At 33.6% G+C, this 18,538-nt stretch overlaps 1 protein-coding gene across 5 annotated transcripts in view; it reads left to right on the top strand.

Annotated features, from left to right (window-relative positions):
• DPH6 (diphthamine biosynthesis 6) overlaps positions 1-18,538 on the top strand; it is a 211,798-nt gene that overhangs the window by 73,562 nt on the left and 119,698 nt on the right. For all 5 annotated transcript variants that reach the window (XM_062577852.1, XM_062577851.1, XM_062577850.1 and 2 more), the window contains exons 6-8: positions 2,152-2,213; positions 9,366-9,460; positions 14,316-14,403. In XM_062577852.1, the coding sequence (XP_062433836.1) occupies positions 2,152-2,213; positions 9,366-9,460; positions 14,316-14,403 (245 nt within the window). The remainder of the gene's footprint in view (positions 1-2,151; positions 2,214-9,365; positions 9,461-14,315; positions 14,404-18,538) is intronic.

Here is an 18,538-nt window from a genome sequence, read left to right as displayed (position 1 = left end):
GTGAAATATGTAATGTAATATGGTCCTCATTATTACTAATCTATTTCAAGAAAAAACACTTGTTTTAGGCTAATACATCTTCCATTAAAATCAAGGGCATAATGTTTTTGCCACAGCATACAGCACAGCATGTACCACAAATACTTTTGTTGCTCTGTATTTGATAAAGTAGTCGTAATAGTTACATTTCATGTGCTTTATGGTCATTTTACAATGAAGAGTATTTTCTGCCTTTAGTTTCTAAATCACCATGGATGTAAATTAGCTCTGTTCACAGTGAAGTTAAAGTTATCCAGCTATGGTAAATCATTTCAAAAAAAGCTAAAAATAGTAAGGAAACAAAATTAGACTTGTGGAATGAAGGCAATATAAGAAACAGCTGACTGCTGTAAGACTATACAGCATTCCTGCATTTTCTTATTATAGTCTTATTGAAGCTGTTTGTGTGGTTATAATTCCTTATAAATAAATTTGCAAAAAAGGATGAAGATACGGAATATATATACCTTATGTACCAGCAAAACCTACAAATCATTAAAAGAACCAGAAGGACCTAATCAGTGCCTAATCAGGTTAATCAGTGCTTACAACCACAGTATTTACATGTATGTATATAAACATATAACTGGAGTACATTTCAGTAATAAAAATAAAAGTAGTTTTTAATGAGCATTTTAATTTTTTTCCATTTTTGCTCCATTATGTGAGAGATTAAAAAGTATAGCCTGTTAGAAATATGCACTCATGGCCCAGTGATGCAGTATGGAAAAAGATGGGAGCTTGGTAATTAAAAAAATGATTTTTGGTTTGCAATGAAAAATATAATCTATTGAAATGAAATAAAAATTCTTTGAAATGATTTCCACAGGTGTAAGTGATTAGCATCTTATATCTTGCAACATTCAGATTACAGTTTCAGCCTGTTAATAAAGAGCAATAAGCCAATACCAAAAAAAGAACAGAGGGAGGAATAAAGTCAATCCTTTTTAATTTCAATTATTAAGCAATTTTTACAGTGTTTCCCCAGATAGTAAGGGAATTTTTAATGAGTTTCAATGAAATATTTTAAAATGTTATTGATGTTTTGAAACCTCATTCATTTAACTTTTTTAGTTTCACAGAAATTTAAATATACCAAGACCATTACTGTAAAAATTAAAGGGCATATTAACTATTTGAACTCAGGAAAAACTTCATGTAATAATAACTTTTATCTTCAGTGATCCAAAGTGCCTTAAAAAGTACATGCTTTAGAAATTGTTTCTAAATGGAGTCATTCTGATGGCAGCTCTTTAGTGATACTCAATATTATATAAAACAGTAGAATGGAAGAAGTAAAGACAAATACTGCAAACAAAAAAAAGAGCAATAGTTAAGAGTTGTAGCAGAATATGATCACTGAAAATTTTCCAGTGTTCATTTACTTTCAGAAGTCATCATTTCTCTTATTTACTTCAAATGTTAAGACTTTCTGACCATGTAGACCCAAGTCCGACTAGGATATTTATTTGGTGCTGACTGATGAAGATGATAGTCTACCTAGATTTTTTTTTTTTAATCTCAATACTGATTACTTAAAATTGTTTGATTTATTCCTGTGAAATAATCATGCAACAGCCACAAGCTTTCTTTGTATCTCTCTCCTTTCTTCTTTATTGTGTGGGTCACACACACAGACTGGGACTTAGCAAGAGTTTTTAGTGTAGAAAACAGCGTCACTTACAGTAGTTTGTTCCTGGTGTCACAACTATAAAAGACTAACCTGCATTTTTTATTTAATATGTATCCACAGAGGTAACTTCTGACACAAGAGAGGTAATTTCTGTGGAGCGCATTTGTTTCTGTGAACCTGTTTACTTCATTGGTTAATGAGATGTCTAAGAAAGGAAAACAATAGCTTTTCCAGTTGACATAGAGTGCAAAGGAAACTGGCCGTATTTTCCACAAACGCGGAAACCAGTTGCCCAAAGGGCATACAAGAGAATTCTGCCTAAGTACATTTTCTTTAGGATCCAAGTGATTTAGATATAGTGGAACTAGCTCCTGAAGAAGACTTATGTTAAAAAAAACATAAATAAAAAGGAAATAGTCTTCTCTGATATCTAAACAGTACTTTATTGTGTAAAACATATTTTAACATGTTTTTTGCAGGTTTAGATCCAGAAAAGCATCTGGGAAAAACACTGGATCAAATGGAGCCTTTTCTTTTGGAGGTGAGTATGCTTAAAGAATATTCAGAATATGCAGTGTTGCAACTATAAATGTAATGTAGATATTTAAATGTAACTGTGATAAAATTAAATAATTATATGCAAGTTAAAGAGATTTTCATAGAAAGGAGTGGATGTGGCAAAATTGTAGGTGACACAAAATTTCGACACAGATACCCCCATCTGAAAGTCTCCTGTGACTCTTTACATGGTCCAACTGCATACAGTTATTCAAAAATGCAGAAGAGGTTTATTTCTGAGGATATATTTTATTCTGTGCAAAGGGTTATTTAGTCCTCAAAGTAGAGAGAGGCTTGTAGGGGCTGCTAATAGATTTATTTAAATAAATATTATTTTAGTAGCAGAAAAAAAAGACTTGCTTTTGTCCACATGAGTCTTGTTGAAGTTACAGGTAGAAGCATCAAACATCAAGCTAAGTACAGACTGAGAGTAACTGCTCGAAAAGTGTTTTCATATACTTTCCATGAGAAAATTGACTTATGGTTACCAAAGTTCCTTGTTCTCAAGCCAGTTAGCAAGCCATGATCATTTGCTTGTACAACTATTTACAGAGCTGCACTGTAATCTTTATCAGTGAAAGGATCTAAATTTACACAAAACAATCTCCTAAAAAATAGTTTTTGTTGTTAATTTGGATCATTTAAGTTCAGCCTGGCTTTACAAGCAGTTTCTGTGGGTCAATTAAGAGCATGATAAATAAACTATTGCAGAAGAGAAAGAAAAATAGTCAGAATTTGGTAGGAATTTTAAAAATCTACTTTGCTGCTGAAAGGTAGCAAAGTTAAATAGGAACTTTACCGTAGGTTTAACTTCATTCTGTTAATTTGAGAGAAGAGGATAGAGAAGGTACCTGGAAAAGCTGAGGGGGATGTTAGCAGGGAAGAATAAAGGTCTGTAACTTTCAGATTGTCATGAAAAAAAATTTCTTCACTGATACTTAGCTTGAAGTTTGTTGTTTTTGTTTCAGAGCTGGAGAAAATTCCTGGTGCATGGAAATATCTGTTTGTTTTCTTTTCCGCCTGTATAAACTTAATTGGTCTAAAAACACCCTTCCATTATCTCTTCCTATAAGTCTTGCTTCTCTTCTATCTTTAAAGGTATATATCTCCAATAGTTCTTCGGGAACACTTGGGCAGGGGGAGGATATTTTCTCTTGCTCTTGAAAGGATGTAGGGAAATAAATACCTTCCAGAATTCTTGCTGTACCAATCAAAAAGCAGTGGCCCCAACATACAGTAGATGTACACATAAATAAGCATACATTAAATACATATAAAATAGTTGTACATGTTTATTAGCAAGTATATATTAACAACTGTTTTATTTCATGGGATGAACATAAAGGTAGACTTAAATAGTAAATCTTCACTAAATCTAGGGATACCTGAGAGATCCGGAGATAGTTAAAAGAGGGTATATCCTTTCAGAAAAATATCAGTTGTATTTCTACAGTGAAAGTAAAGAAGAGGCAATGGGATCACTCCTTTAAGCGTCAGTGAGCTTTCAGATCAGGTAATGTAATCTCGCTGAACCCTGAGCGAACTCTGAAATCGCAGCTGTGTTAATGTGGGTGTTTGGCTCCGCTAACAAGCCGCTGAGAACCAGCGTTTGCTAGGTTCGGTTCCCCGCTTGTGAGCGTTGGTGGGGCATATAGAAATAGTTAGTGAATTATAGACTCACGTAAGGGTTGTCTGGAAGATATTTGAAGTCACAGATAAGTAAGTAATGTTTAAGAGTACAATAAACATTTAAGTATTCCTCCGTTGCTATAGATCCCTTGAGCAACGTGTCTGTTTGTCAGAAGTTGTTTCTGTAGCACCTGTATAAGTGGCAGGTAAGGAAGTAATAAACTGTGATAATGAAATAATGAATAACTTACTGCAAAGCAGATTAAACAGAAGCATCAGCTTTGCTGTAATTTCAAATCCATATTGGTCAGTCACATTTGGATGAACTAGGATTTATGCAGAACTAGCTAAAAAAACTGAAAGGAAAAAATTGTAGTTCCCAGAAAGATTCTGTTAGCAAAATTTACGTTGCAGCTTCAGTGAGGCTGCAGGTGGGTTTCTGCGCACTTCCACGGGATCAGTAGACTTGCATCTCTTTAAAACTGTAGCAGCAAGTGAGGTAATTTTAATTATATTAATAGGTTATGAGAAATGTAAGATTTAAGAAGTGTTCTCCATTTTAATTTCACCATTATTCATTTTAAGAAAAAAAGTCATAAATTAGGACATCCAGAAGTATCTATTTTGGGGAGATAAAGATATTCTCTGTGATGTCTGATAACTAGCGGTAAATGAGTGTTGGTTGGTTTCATTGAAGCTCTTGGTGTCATGGCTTAGCCCCTCTCTAACCCCACATTTGCAGTTTAATCTCTTATTAATAACCTAATACATAGAGCAATGACTGAACAGCACAAGGTGTCAAACTAGCGGGACATTTTTGTCCCACTTGAAACGAGTTGTCAGAGCACCGTAGGGGAGACTGCACGACTGATACTTGTTTCTATGGCTGTTTTCTGTGCGTATGCATACTGACAAAGTCAGTACAAACAAACCGTTTTTCCGGGTATGTAGGCTTTAAGGCCCAATGAAATCAAATTATTTCCTATAAACTAAAGAGAAATGCTTAGGGTTATGATTTGAAAATTATTCTTTTGCAAATCAAACAAGTTTTCAACATCAGAAACTCAGGCAGACAGACATTGCAGCAAAGGAGACAGACAAAATTTAATATTCATTATTAACACTGCACTAAGCTGAACTCCACAACTTTTATATACTCTTGGTTTTTTTGGTTTGAGTTATTTTGTCTAACTGGTAAATTCAAAATATCATGACAGGTAGAGCATGGAATTCTATGACAAATTCCTTCAAATTTTTTTTTTTTTTTTTTTTTTTTTTTTTTTTTTTTTCTAATTTATGCTTTTTGCTGTTCTGAGGGATTCTCTTGCAGGTTCTCTGTTGACAGCTAATGTTATTTACAAAGTAGTTGTTTATTTAGCTAGGTACGGGGTGTTCCCTTACAACAGTTTTCCTAACATGGAGTGCAAATTTGTGAGAATTGTTGTTATTTAGACTAAAAGGAATTTAAATAGTGTTCTGCATGGTTTTCAGTTTTGTTGAAGAACAAATTGTTTCTTCACAACTTTAGTGCCTAGAAAAAAGCCAGTGTTGAATATAAGAGGGGATTTGACACAGGACTGTAATATTTATGATAATTGTTTTGATTCAGGATTGTTTGGAAATATCCTGCCATACATTATAGCGTGTATTCCTGAAGTTCAACTTCTCTGATGCTAACAGGGGTTAGAACCTGATGATATAAGCTTACTTGCTTTCATACTAAAAGCTTGCTTACCTTAAGCAACTGACAGTGCGAAGTCATCTTATTACTAATGTGCCTGTCATAATTTGGCTCTTGGACATACAAGAAATACCCATGGAATAGTCATTTTCTTCTTAGAAAAAATCTCTCATTAAAAGATGATCTTAAATTATATGAAGAGTGTCAGTGTAGATTAAAAAACAAAACAAAACAAAAAAAACCCAAACCTTGATTTCTTCCGCTGAATTATTTCATTTTAAAGAATCATTGCCATCTAAATTTTCAGTGTCCTGATTTGCTTTAATTTATATACTTAAAAATATGTTTGAAATAGAGAAAATTTAGAGATAATTTCAATCTTCACTGAAATTAAAAATGAGGTGATTTTGCTGCTGTGGCAGTAGAAAAATGGAGACGTTTTGAGTGAAAAAAATTTGAATGAATTTAGTATTTTTTTCAATATTTGTAAGGATGAGGTTAAGCATATGGATAGAATGATGATTGTGTGCTTAGGGGTGAACTTTACTGGCTCAGGACATTGGCATTATGACAAGGAAAGCTCTTGAATTATTTTTTTCTAAGTCGTAGCTCTTTGATTAGCACTGGAACAGGTTGCCCAGAGAGCAACCCTGTCTAACATGCTCTAGATGACTCTGCTTGAGCAAGGGGGTTGGACTAGATGATCTTCAGAGGTCCCTTCCAACTTTACTGATTCTGTGATTAGTTACTGATAAACGATTGCTAAATATAGCAATTATATCAATTTAGCAATGGCTAACAATTGCTAAATTGTTAAATTGCTGTCACGGACAACTGTTTCATATATACCAGCAGCCTTTGCTTTTTACATGGAAGGCTTCATTGGCAACTTGCCACATCTTAGGGTCTACTTGCAGTCTCCCTAGGATTTCTGAACAGGATGTCAAATGAACATTCCAGTAATACTCGCCTATAATTTTGTCTTGTCTTGTCTTTACAAATTGTTTGTCATTTATATACTTGCCTTAGAAGTTGGAAAGTACTTTGTGGTGTAAAAAAAAGTTTCTTTAATTATAGAGAATTTACTAAGTGTTAAAATTGCTCTCTGGGAACCAAGTCTTCACTTGAAATAGGATAGGCTTGAATTCATATCTTCCATCCTTAGTAACTGAACTCCCATGGAAAAAGTGTGCTTTAATCCTGGTGTTTCATTGCCAAGGTAGGAAGAGATTGTTCTTTGGGTAATGTTTGGACTGTTCTTTCAGGTATCTTATGAAAGATCTGATTATGTATTTGATCTAAAATGCGTATGTAAAAGTTGTTTTCATCATACATTTATTTGGGATTTTTAGTGTAATTTGTAACTGTAGTATTATGTGAGGCTGTTTTCTGGCTCAGCAGAACTAGAGGGCAAATTCCAACTTGCAAAACAAGTTAAAATATATTCTTCTTTGAAAAATACTAATATTTTCAAAGTATTAAAAGGTAAGTTTCTAATATTATTGGTGACATCTTTAAAATATTTCTAACTTCTTTGACTTTTTAAATGAACATTAATGATCTGTTCTATGAGCTGTTGAATATCATCAGTTGCTGTTGATAGTAGCAAAAACTGAAAATCCTTTAGCACCTTTTATAATCGGTGTCAAGGATGCTCCTAAAGCCAGTGACATTGAAAATGGAGATTTCCCAACATTGACAGCAAGTAGTCTAACATCTTTTGCATATTTATTGTTAATTGCCAATAAGTATTCTTGGCACTTAAATTTACAAGCTTTGCTACCTATTTTAACAGTGACTTGACATTCATTCTATTTACTGTGGAGAAGGCCACAATTGGAAAAACATTTTCCAGTTTTGTCCGTTTTTTTTTTTTTTTTTAGTCCTTTCTTTTCCTAGTGGAAGCTACAAAGGGAGGAGGAAGAATAAAGAATTTTGACTAACTGTTTTGTAGGTTGCCCATTCTTATTATATCAGCATTAATTATTCTTGATACATTTGTCCCATGGAAATCTGATTCAGTTGTTGGCAGATGAAGTTCTCTCATTTCAGGAGTGTAACTTAATACCTGATTAAATAAACATTATGGAGTTATTACTGGAAAAGATGCTTTTCTTTAAAAGAAAATGTGAAAGGGAAAATGAGAAACATCGTTGATAACAGAACACTGAAAAATGATTTAACGGGTGTTACAAAAGGGACTTAGTTTTTTTCCACAGTACAACTAAACAGTCACATAGAGTAATACATGGTATTGTTTTCTCAGAAGATAATTCAGGCCTTTAGTTTATTAACTAATTAAATTCATCTTTTATTCTACAACAGTATTCAAGTTGTTTGAATTTCTTTTTCTTCTTTAATACCTATTTTTGTTCTTTAGCTAAAGCAATGGCTGAAGTAGTGAACAGTCTTCAAAGTTTTAAAATAAAACGTTTCAAAGAAAAGTGTAGATTAACACAAAGGATTCATCCAGTTTCAGCAATAGAAAAGAAACAGTATTATTTGAATATATCAAATAGATAGCTACACAAATCTTCTGATAATGACCTAAGGATAGAACCTACATTAAAAAAAAAAATACACTTGCCTAAAAGTAGAAAAACAACAGGTTTGGGATTATTTTCCAACCTCCAGACAGACTTTTTTTAATCACATCCCACTTGTTGTGAAGAACTACATTGCTACTTCAAGTGCAGCGACACCATGGATGGGCATCTGTGCCTCGGAGGGGAAGCATACGGGAGTTGGATAAATATTCCCAGTTGTAAGATTGGTGTTGGCAAGGGGGTTGAGGACTGCTGTTCAGCTATTCATCACTTGAAGGAAAATATTAATGCTTTCTTCACATGTAAAAGCCTGGGCAGGGCTTGTAAAGTGTCCTTGGGCTGGAACACTTCAGAAGGTGACATAATCTGCTGATCAGGATAACAGCTTCTCCTGCAGAAAAAGGAAGAGTGCTTCCGTACTGGGGCATGTTGCCAGTGCTTGATTATGCCTATGGATACAGTACAGTAATGCTGTATTACAGTCAACTTTTTAGCAATTTTATACTCCTTACTTGAGTAAAAGAACTTGGTAAATGTCCCATAGCTACTTACTTATAAAGCACAAGATAATTAAGATAGTTACGTCTGTTAAATTTGAATTTATTCGAATTATGTAGTTAGATGCTTTAGTGACATATCCAGAAGACATTAAACTTCAGAAGTATTTATAAATATATATTTTGATTTAGCAAGTATATTAATACAATTTAGAACATACTGCTTTCCTTTAAAAAGTTGCTTCCTTCTTTTTGTGGAATTTTCTTTCTTAAATCTTTCTGTAGATTTTTGGTTTTGACTTAGTTCTGTTTGATAGGATTTTTGGAAATTACGGGTACTAACCAAAATCAGAATGCAATTGTAAACATATTGCTAGAAATTGTGTGTGTTGTATACTGCTAGGCATAGTGCTACTTTAGGTATTAATTTACAGTACAAGTTTCTCACAGAAGGGAACTACCTATGATAAAGAAGAGTAGGCAAATCTGGTAATCTGAAAGGGATCCTTGTTTGTACAGCCTTTCCTATCTGCTGTGGAAGAATGGCTAGGATTTTATGTGTTTACCTGAATGTTACAGTGTGAGTTTTACTTTAAAATATAAGACACTGGTATTTTTTGCATCAATATGAAACACTATACAAAGAACTTTGCCTCTGTCCGGGGAGTTTCGGAGTTTTAATGAGTAGTCTTTTTAAAAGTACACACTGAGATTTTCAGCATAATTGAAAGAGCATTTTAATATAATCCTTATATTTACTTACATACTCCCTTTTTTTTAAGCTTTCAGAGAAATATGGAGTCCACGTTTGTGGAGAAGGTGGAGAATATGAAACATTCACTCTGGACTGCCCTCTGTTTAAGAAGAAAATAGTTGTGTAAGGAACAGTTTCTACCATTTCCTTATTTTTAAGCAATGGGAACATACCAACATTTAGCTTGAGGCAAATTTTGTTGGCAGAAGTAAAACATGTTCTCTAAGTTCACAAACACTCACTTTGTTTAACACTGGCAAAGTCCTCTGAAAACTTAAATCAATACCTGACAAGACGAGGCCTTCATAGAAGGCTATAAACTTTTTAGACATTTGCACTTTCGTTTACTTGCTGATTATGGCCTGCAGTAAAACTGGTACCTACACACTGACACTTTTATCCTTTCATGAAGTGCGAATTGCCTGTAATATTTATCTTTCATTACAGCTACATTTGATAAACTGCCACATCAGTAGCCTGTGGGTTCCATTAACTCTGTGTGTGTATATATGTGTGTGCATGTGTGTGTGTGTTTTAAGTTTAGCAGCCTGGAATGATAATGCTGAACATTTTTCTTCAATTATTAGAAGATATTTTAAATGCAAACGTTGCATGAATCTATGCAATTTACACTGAGTAGCTTATTGCTTTGACATAAATTGCTAAAATCTGTGTAGCAGGATATGGAAGATGTTTGTGTCTTGCTGTAAGTTTCTCAGTACAGTCTGTTAAGTGGCTTAGCCTGCATGCTTTGACTGAGATGTTTTGACTGTGCATCCTATTCTTAGCCAAGTAAACAGACTGTAATAATCATGTATTGGTGATATTTAAGCATCTTAGGGAAGGTCAAGATGATAGAGTATATAGACATGATTAAGGCTTTGATGTTGAAGGTCCATTTGTTTCATATTTGTATAACACTGTCCATGTAAGCAGGAAAGGGACTCATAGTTGCTGAACTCTGTTTCATTACATGACATTTGGAAAAGGGAGAGCAATAGACAAGCTAGAAAGGGAATAGCTGTTAATTCTGGTAGATATCTACTGAACGGAATAGAACTGGCCTATTGGTTGACTCAATGATAATTCCTTTAGAAATGACTGAAAACAGATAATTTGAGTCTAGTGATACCTCCATGGAGGAAAGCTGTGGAATTCCTGAATAAGAGGAAAATTCAGAAAGAAGCAGTTCAGAAAAGCCTGAACTGAATTTAAGTTCATGGGTAGAATTATGAATCTATGGGCCAGAAAGTGAGAACAGATTCTCTGGAGGGAGACCAGATGCTAGGTAAAAGCAGTAGGTTGCAAATCAACCTGCAGGCTGGAAGGAGTTGGAAAGTTAATCCTTGAAGTTAGAATAAAATGTGTGTGATATTTCTTAAAGAGCACTTTACGCAAATAAATTTTTGGGAGAACTAGGAAGAAACTGCGCAATATACCTCAGGTAGAAATAGTTCAGTCTCTTTCTAGCAACAACAAGCAAAAATAAAAACGTGAAATCATTGCTGGAGTAAGATTCACTTTTGCATTTAAGACCTGATATGATTCCTATTAAAATGAGAAATTCTTATCAGTTCTGGTAGATGTAAAAGGCAAAGTTCTGTGATAGTGTCATTTTTTTTAGAAAAACACTACCTATTACCAAACAGATGTGGTCCATTCAGTATTTATATTGCAGCACTTGCAACAAAAAGTATACATCAGAAATAGGTTAGCTGGATTTTAACCGACAAATGAATTATACTTGTATCAGTTTATGCATTTAAATGTGTTTGGCCGATTATCTATATTCTTGCTGTTTATTTTTAAGGCTCCTTATGTTACAGATTAAGTCTGGGCCTTCTATTGGAATTGGGTGCATGATTCCCCAGTGTTCCTTTGAAAAGCTCTCTCTGCATACATACAGTGGATTGCAGGAAAATTATGTCAAGTCTCCTGAGAAATTCCTGATTGATATATAAAACACGAGCATGGAGAGGGATTTTTTGTTTTTTATTTTTCCTACCATCAGGTCCTACAGGAGCTTTATTTGCATAGGATATGAGGAGCAGTGTTAGGAAAGGACATTATGCCCTTGGTTTAGGATCAGACAAATACCAGTTTAAATAGCTTAAAGAATATTCTAAAGGTATTCAGTGGCTACCAGTGGTTTAATGAGCCATTCTGGCAGCTAGGAAAGCTAAAACAAAGGTGATCTGGCTAAGTCGCCTTATTTATTTATTTATTTATTTCCATTGGCACACTTGCAATAAGTTCGCAGAGAAAATGAACACAAATCTGGTAATCCCAAGTTATATTAGAGGATTCTCTGGTAATCGACCAAGACATATTTCTTCCTGCTTTGCGACGCTGGAAGGTTTTAGTACTGCACACAACATTTATGGAATGATGCAGGGTAACTTAAAATTCTTACTAAATCAGCCAAGTGCAACTATTAACAAGAAATTCACACCAAATTACAAGAAAAGACATGGCTGTAAATCAATGGTTATTTAATAATAGATATTTGGCACAGTGTAGACTGTTAAACTGAGCTATAGTTTTAAATACATGCTTACGTAAAGGAAACTGAATAGCTACAGGTATATTGTGCTTCTCTGGCTTGATTAGTCCTACTGAGTTCTTCCACTCCTTTGTCATGAAGATGCACCTTTTGAGGGGCCGTTCATGTGAAAAGCTATTATTTTATGAATTTTTACAATTAAAATATTTGTTGTTTATTTTTCATTAAAAATATACAATTTGTTTATTTGGTACTAGTCATTCTTCTTTCCAGTGTATACTGAGAGACTCTATACTAGACTAAGTAACCATGTTTTCAGTCGTACTAGTACAGTTTCCAAATGTTTAGATAGTCATGATAGGATATACACCGTGATACAATTTCTTGAAGTTTAAATGTAAGAATTAAAACTATGAAGATAAAATTTACAAGGATTTTCAAGGTCCCTAAATTCCTATGCACAAAACTCCTCCAATATTTTCCCTAGAGGAAGTTTCTGCAGAAGATACTGAGGATGACTCTTTCCTACAAAACAGGAGAAAAATCTAACTTGTCTATCATTTATAAATAGACTTTTGGGTAGTATTTTCACTGATGGATGCTTTTATCATGTGAAACTTATAACAAATTGTGTTTCCACCATATCTACTTTGAAAAAATAGGAAATCTTCTAGATCTGGAAAACAAAAACTTATCCATGACGTCACTTCTTGTGGAGAAGGGGGAGTCTCATTAATATAAGAATTTGTGACTGTTTTTGCTTAAGATAATTAAATTGAACTGTCATTCCCCCCAAGCTTCATTTAAAGATTATGCGTCATAAACCAGGCGTGCCAGATTGAGTGAAATATTTGAAAATAAACAAGATTTATGAGTGAAGGAGTATATTGCAATCAACATACTTAGTTAAGAGTCAAGAAATTGGTTTTATCTGGCTTTCCCAAGTAATCTGTTGTAATCAGGTGTCAGCTTTCTTCTGCTCAATATTTGAGAGGTGCCAAGGACTTGCCATCTCTCTTAAGTGAGTATTTAAAGTTGTAATTGATTAACGTCTCTGCAGATTATAAAAACATTGTTCTGTTCTATGTGGATACTATTTAACAGAGCTACTCTTATGATAAAGTTTTATTTACAGATAGAATAATTTGATTTTTTTCCCCACTGTTGTCTTAGGGTCTATTTCTTATGATATCTATTTCCTATTACTGCAGATTTTCAAAATGTTTTTCTGCCCGTTTTCATTCTTCTAGTTAGAATTAGAAGATACGATGATCATTTGAAGAGAATTATTTCTAAACTTAAAAGTCTACCTTTGAGGAATCTTAAAAGAGTAGTTAATATTTTAATTTTAAAGATTCTCGATAATAAAGACTTACTTATCAAAAGATTACTTTTCAAACTTATTAGAAGGGAATTAAATACCTTCTTTTGCTGAAGGCCTTTATCATTATTGTGTAATGTAATGATAGTGATAGTCTTAGGAGTATTTTGATTTTAAATTCCAAACTACATTTTATAAAATAGATATTTCTTTTAATTTTACTCTTTCATTAAGTCAGTGGAATCTGGCCAAGACTTCAACTGTTTCTAGTTTGCTTCTTTTTTATGTGGCATTACTAGAAATCTTGTTTGGAATCCCCAAGCCTGTTGAATACTGTGAAGGCATCAAGGGCATAAAGAAAATTATCTGTATGTCCTTAGCCTGCCTTACAACAATTCTCAGGTTTTTTTTTGTACTACATCTGAGTTCCTCATAGATTTTCTTTGAGATTTTTAGTTTCTCACCTTCTGATGTTTATTTTCTAGATCTACCTTTTTCTTAGTAGTAAAACCATGCAGATGGATATAACAGATACTGCCTCTTGTGAATCAAAGTGTGACAGACTGTGTCTGTAAAAATGAAAACTAAAATTAACTAATTTGCATCAGCACACTGGAAGCTTATCATTGTTACCAACACATTTGGCATTAAGAAGTTGTGTCTAGTAGTTTTCAATATCAGATGCAAGATGGTCACATTGATTAGTTTCCCAGCATGAAATGTTATAAGTTGTTAATACTTTAAGAACTAATTCCTGGAGCATTAATCAGGAAGAGTGGACTTTTACTTTTTTTTTCTTTAATATTTCTGTTGATGAAATTAAAAGATTGCTTTACTTATTATTCTCTCAAATGTAAAACATAGTACCATTTATGCTTGCATAGGCTTCAGGTAGCTAAATTTATCATTAGCGGTCTGGAAGTATAGTTTATCCTTTTTGAAAATTGAAAGTTAGGGAAGGTAAAATTGTGTTGCTTAACAACCTGTTATATGGCAAACTTTTTTTTCTAAATCGATGTAAAAAAGTAATAATAACTAGTAAATATTAATAACTAGTGAATTTTCAGCTACCTTGGAGACTATGTTGTACTGTGACTAATCATTGTATATAAAATTATACATTAAAATGTCATGCTAATAACATTATATTTCAGGGATTCAGCAAAGGTGACTTTACATTCAGCTGATGCGTTTGCACCTGTGGCTTACCTTCATTTTTTAGAATTACACTTGGAGAATAAGGCAAGTAGATTCCAGATTTCCTATTAATTTAATAATAAAGCTATGTGCACACTTTTTCTTTTTTGTGGCTTTTTCAGTTTGGCATTAAGCTGGGTATTCTCATCTGCCTGTACTTAGAAATAGCCATGTACATGTTTAGTTGAATTGCAGAAGTTGCCATCAGAAAATCTCAACACAACATTTGCTTGTGTCGAATGAATGAATGGAGGTAGTATATTTATGTAGTATTTTTCATATTGAAACCCCGAGGTACTCGGCAAACACTGTTCAATCAAGTGCATACGTAACCTTTGTAGTGCGGCTAGCCGCGTGTGGAACACAACTGTGCCAGCAAACTCTGCGCGGCGTTGGTCTCCTGGAAGGTGGCTCCTCTCTTTTCTATTTCTGATGTAAAGCGGTTGGTTAAAAAATCTGCTGATCTACCTGTACTACAGCTGGAGACATACTGGTTTTGTGGTGGATCTTTTCTATATGAAAATTACATCTACATAATGACTTTTATCTTTTTCTGTCTTCTTTATCTTTACTACCTACACTATGAGGTTGATATAGAGGAGGTACTCCAGACAGAGGGCTTACGAGCAATTCCCTGAGACTCATTCTTATAGCTGATGATTCCATGGAAACAACAGAATAGGAATAGGAACTCTGGTGGTTAAAATATTGCAAACTTGCGTGTGAGTAGAGCATAACTAAAAAGGTCAAATCAGAAGTTATTTTCTCCTACTTTTTATAATCACTTTTGTATTTTTTTTCCTTCTTTTTTTTTTTATAGGCAAATTGAATTTTTCTTCCTCCTGAACATTTATAAATTCTAATACTTTGTTACAAACACAAATATTATGAGTCTGCTCTTCTTCCTTCCCCCCCCCCTTTCCTTTCCAAAATTTTGGCATAAATAGGCTCTGGGAAGATTACAGGGACAGGCAATAAAAATTGCGTAGTGAGGTAGAGCTTTCCCTAACTAACTTACTGTACATAATTACCAAAATCATGATAAAACGCAGGTAAAATCACAAAGCTAAATATTTGGAGGTGTCCTTATTGGCTTGTTTTTTTTTTTTTTTTTTTCAGATATCGTCTTTAAATTCTACTTTAAATGCCTCATGATCTTCTGGCTACTGTTGCAGTCATATTTGTATAGACCTTATTTTTTTCTACACTTTGAAGATCTCTGAACTGTGTGCAGGGTTATTATAAGAATGTTATTATGGTGGTGGTTTACATTTTACACTCAAATTTTGTTTTCTTCCTTCTTAAGTCTATCTTTACAAATAGATAAAATGTTCTTAAATTTTTCTTCCACAATGCCCTCATTTGTTGCCTTGGAAAATGTATCTTATCCTAGTTCATCCTACCAAGTTATAGTTTCAGATTTTTTTAAAATATGAATCATTAAATAGTTGTGTGGGAAACTGAAAATGATGTCAACCAGCTATGTTAAGTGAAACCAAATAGGCTGAATAAAAGAAATTTTGGGGGGGAGAAGTGATAATATATTAATATTTCTTTGGGGGCAGTAACTTTATTGCTGATGGTAAACTTGATGCTAAAATATACTGTGCATCACTACAATGTGACAGGCTAGTGAAAATGAAAAACACAAAGCTTTACATAAATCAGGCAAAAAATCATATTAAAATGCATAACATTTTATACAAGAATCAAGATTTTAGCTTTATCTATTCAGAAGCTCTTTTCCCCTTCTTATGTAGATGGTTTAGATTTGGTTAAAGCCTCACAGTTTCAAGCAGTGTTATAGCAAGGCATATTTCAAATTCATTGTAGACAAAACTGACACACTCTCTAAAGAGGAAAGCTTTACAGAGGCATAGCCTGGATTTTGGTGTATAGACTAATGCCTTGTATACTTAAAAGGAAAATAGTTTGTGTTCTGCAGTAGCTGTCTCATGAGGAAAAGCATTAGAATCTTTTGGCTGTAGATTAATTTATTTTATGTCATGGTAAAATAAGCTAGGTCTTCAAGAAGTTATGAATATGGAGAACCAGTCAATCTTTCAGAGCATAACATGTTACTAAGTTAGCATAGTTTAACTGCATAATGTTAGAGATGCCATCAAAATTGATATGCCTGTACTTCCCCTTGCTATTTGATGTGTACAAACCTCATGAAACAGTTTAAATATTAATTAGTGATTCACCACTCAAAAGCCAGTCCTGCAAAACAAATCAGTGCAGGTAGAAGAAGAATTATTTTAAAAGGAGAACTAATTTTAGTTTCAAGCATACAAGAGATTTCTGAAAATTGTGCAAAAATACTGCATTATGAGCAATTCATAAAAGTAGCCACTTAGGTAAGCACTTTGTAGAAACCATTAATAGACTATTTTTAGTTATTTTTAACTTTTGTTCTATATTTATTTTATCTTAGTTATGTGCCACAGGTGTTAATTGTACATTCTTTGAATTTACTTATGCAGTTATAACTAGTGTGCCTTAGTCTTTTTTTTGTCTGCCCTCCTCTATAATTTTTTTTGGTTAAATCTCTTCATGTTTAACTACAAAGCCTGGACAGAAATTTGTTTTAGATTGTTTCTGGCAGCACAATGAGCCTTTATACCTGGGGGAAAATATCATTTTACCCACTGTTCTGGTTTAATACATTACTGTGCAACTTCAAGACGTAGTTTTGCATAATAATTCAAGGATTTTTTTTTTTTCTCACTGTCTTTTCTTTCATTACTGGTAATACAGTAAAGACTAAAGAGATAATCCTGTATAAGATTTTAATATTAAAACATTATTAAAAGTTTCATAGAAACAGCTCAAGATAACTTTTTTTCATAGACACTTTACAAACTGCTTATTCACAGAGGCTTCAATGTAAAAAATAAGGTCAGCATTGCTGCGAACATAATACAGACATCTAGCTTCATCAGTATAGTACCTTGCCTGTAAGATCAAGGCTTTGTATTTTTAAAAGAGTGTGGCGAAGTGTAGCTTTGAATTCCATACCACCACCACCACCCCCCCTGAGTGGGACAAAATTTCTCAAACATTTTCTAGTATTTTTTTGATCAAATGTATCAGCTTTTATATTCAAAATAAGTTTAGCTTTGAATGTTTCAGTTAATAAAACCCATAACTAATTAAAAGTAAAACACAGGTTTTTTTGCTTTGGGAGCACAATGAGTTTTCAAAATCCTTCAGTTTTCCTGCGAATTATACTGCTGTGTTTTTATGTTAAGCTATGTTGGCTCATGAATGATCAGAAACAGAAATTAAAGCTGGTGGAGCTTCTGCTGGTATGATAATTTCTTGTGAACATCTTTCTGATGACAGTATTGAATGTATTAACTAACATTCATATTTTAAGATTTGTTCTTTCCCCATTTTGTGATTTAATAATGAATCTTTCTTCCTGAATCCCAGTGAGGTTAGAACACACCTACATCCTGCACAGGCCCTGAAACTACAGCCGCTCAAGTTAGTCCACTTTTAGAGGGAGTTACATGGTTTTCTTTCTGCACTTGGCAAGAAGACGCAGAAAACTAGCCTATTTGCCTGTTAACAGTTGTAGACATGGTTTCGTCTTTTTTTTCTTGTAGCTTACTATTGCATTATGTTTATCTAACACATATTGATGTTATGAGAGTTACTTTTTTTCCTATTTGTAAAAGATCCTGAACTCCTCAGGCAGAACGTATTTCAGAAGTGGGATCAGTTATGTCCCTGTAAAAGATCAGCAAATCTATGTCACAAGTCAATTTGAAGATGATTTTTAAATTATCTGTAATGTTAGAAAAGGGGTCTGGCAAATATTTACATGCGTTGTGTACTGAAAGAGCACAATCCTACTTAGATTTGATTTGAGCTGATTTGACTTTGTAGCCCGTTTCTGTCCAGCTCCCTCTAGTGTGAATTACTTTTGTTAATCTCCATTTGATCACATTTTTCTTTTCCAACACTACAATGAAAATGCTGAAAAAGGAACTTCATATATATTTGCCCCATGTATTTTAAAAGTGTATTATGAGCTTTAGGACTTTAGTCCTAGAATTAGACTGTATAAGTGATGTTCAGGTGGAAGAGAAGGGAATTTTATGTTGCAAAACATACATCTCATTGTTCTTTAGTGGTCCACTTAGGCAATATCTTGCAGGTGGCATTTTTG

Source organism: Rhea pennata, chromosome 5 (genome assembly GCF_028389875.1).
Source record: "Rhea pennata isolate bPtePen1 chromosome 5, bPtePen1.pri, whole genome shotgun sequence".
Lineage (NCBI taxonomy): Eukaryota > Metazoa > Chordata > Aves > Rheiformes > Rheidae > Rhea > Rhea pennata.
Note: the sequence above shows the minus strand (reverse complement) of the source record. Positions and strands in the feature narration are given on the sequence as shown.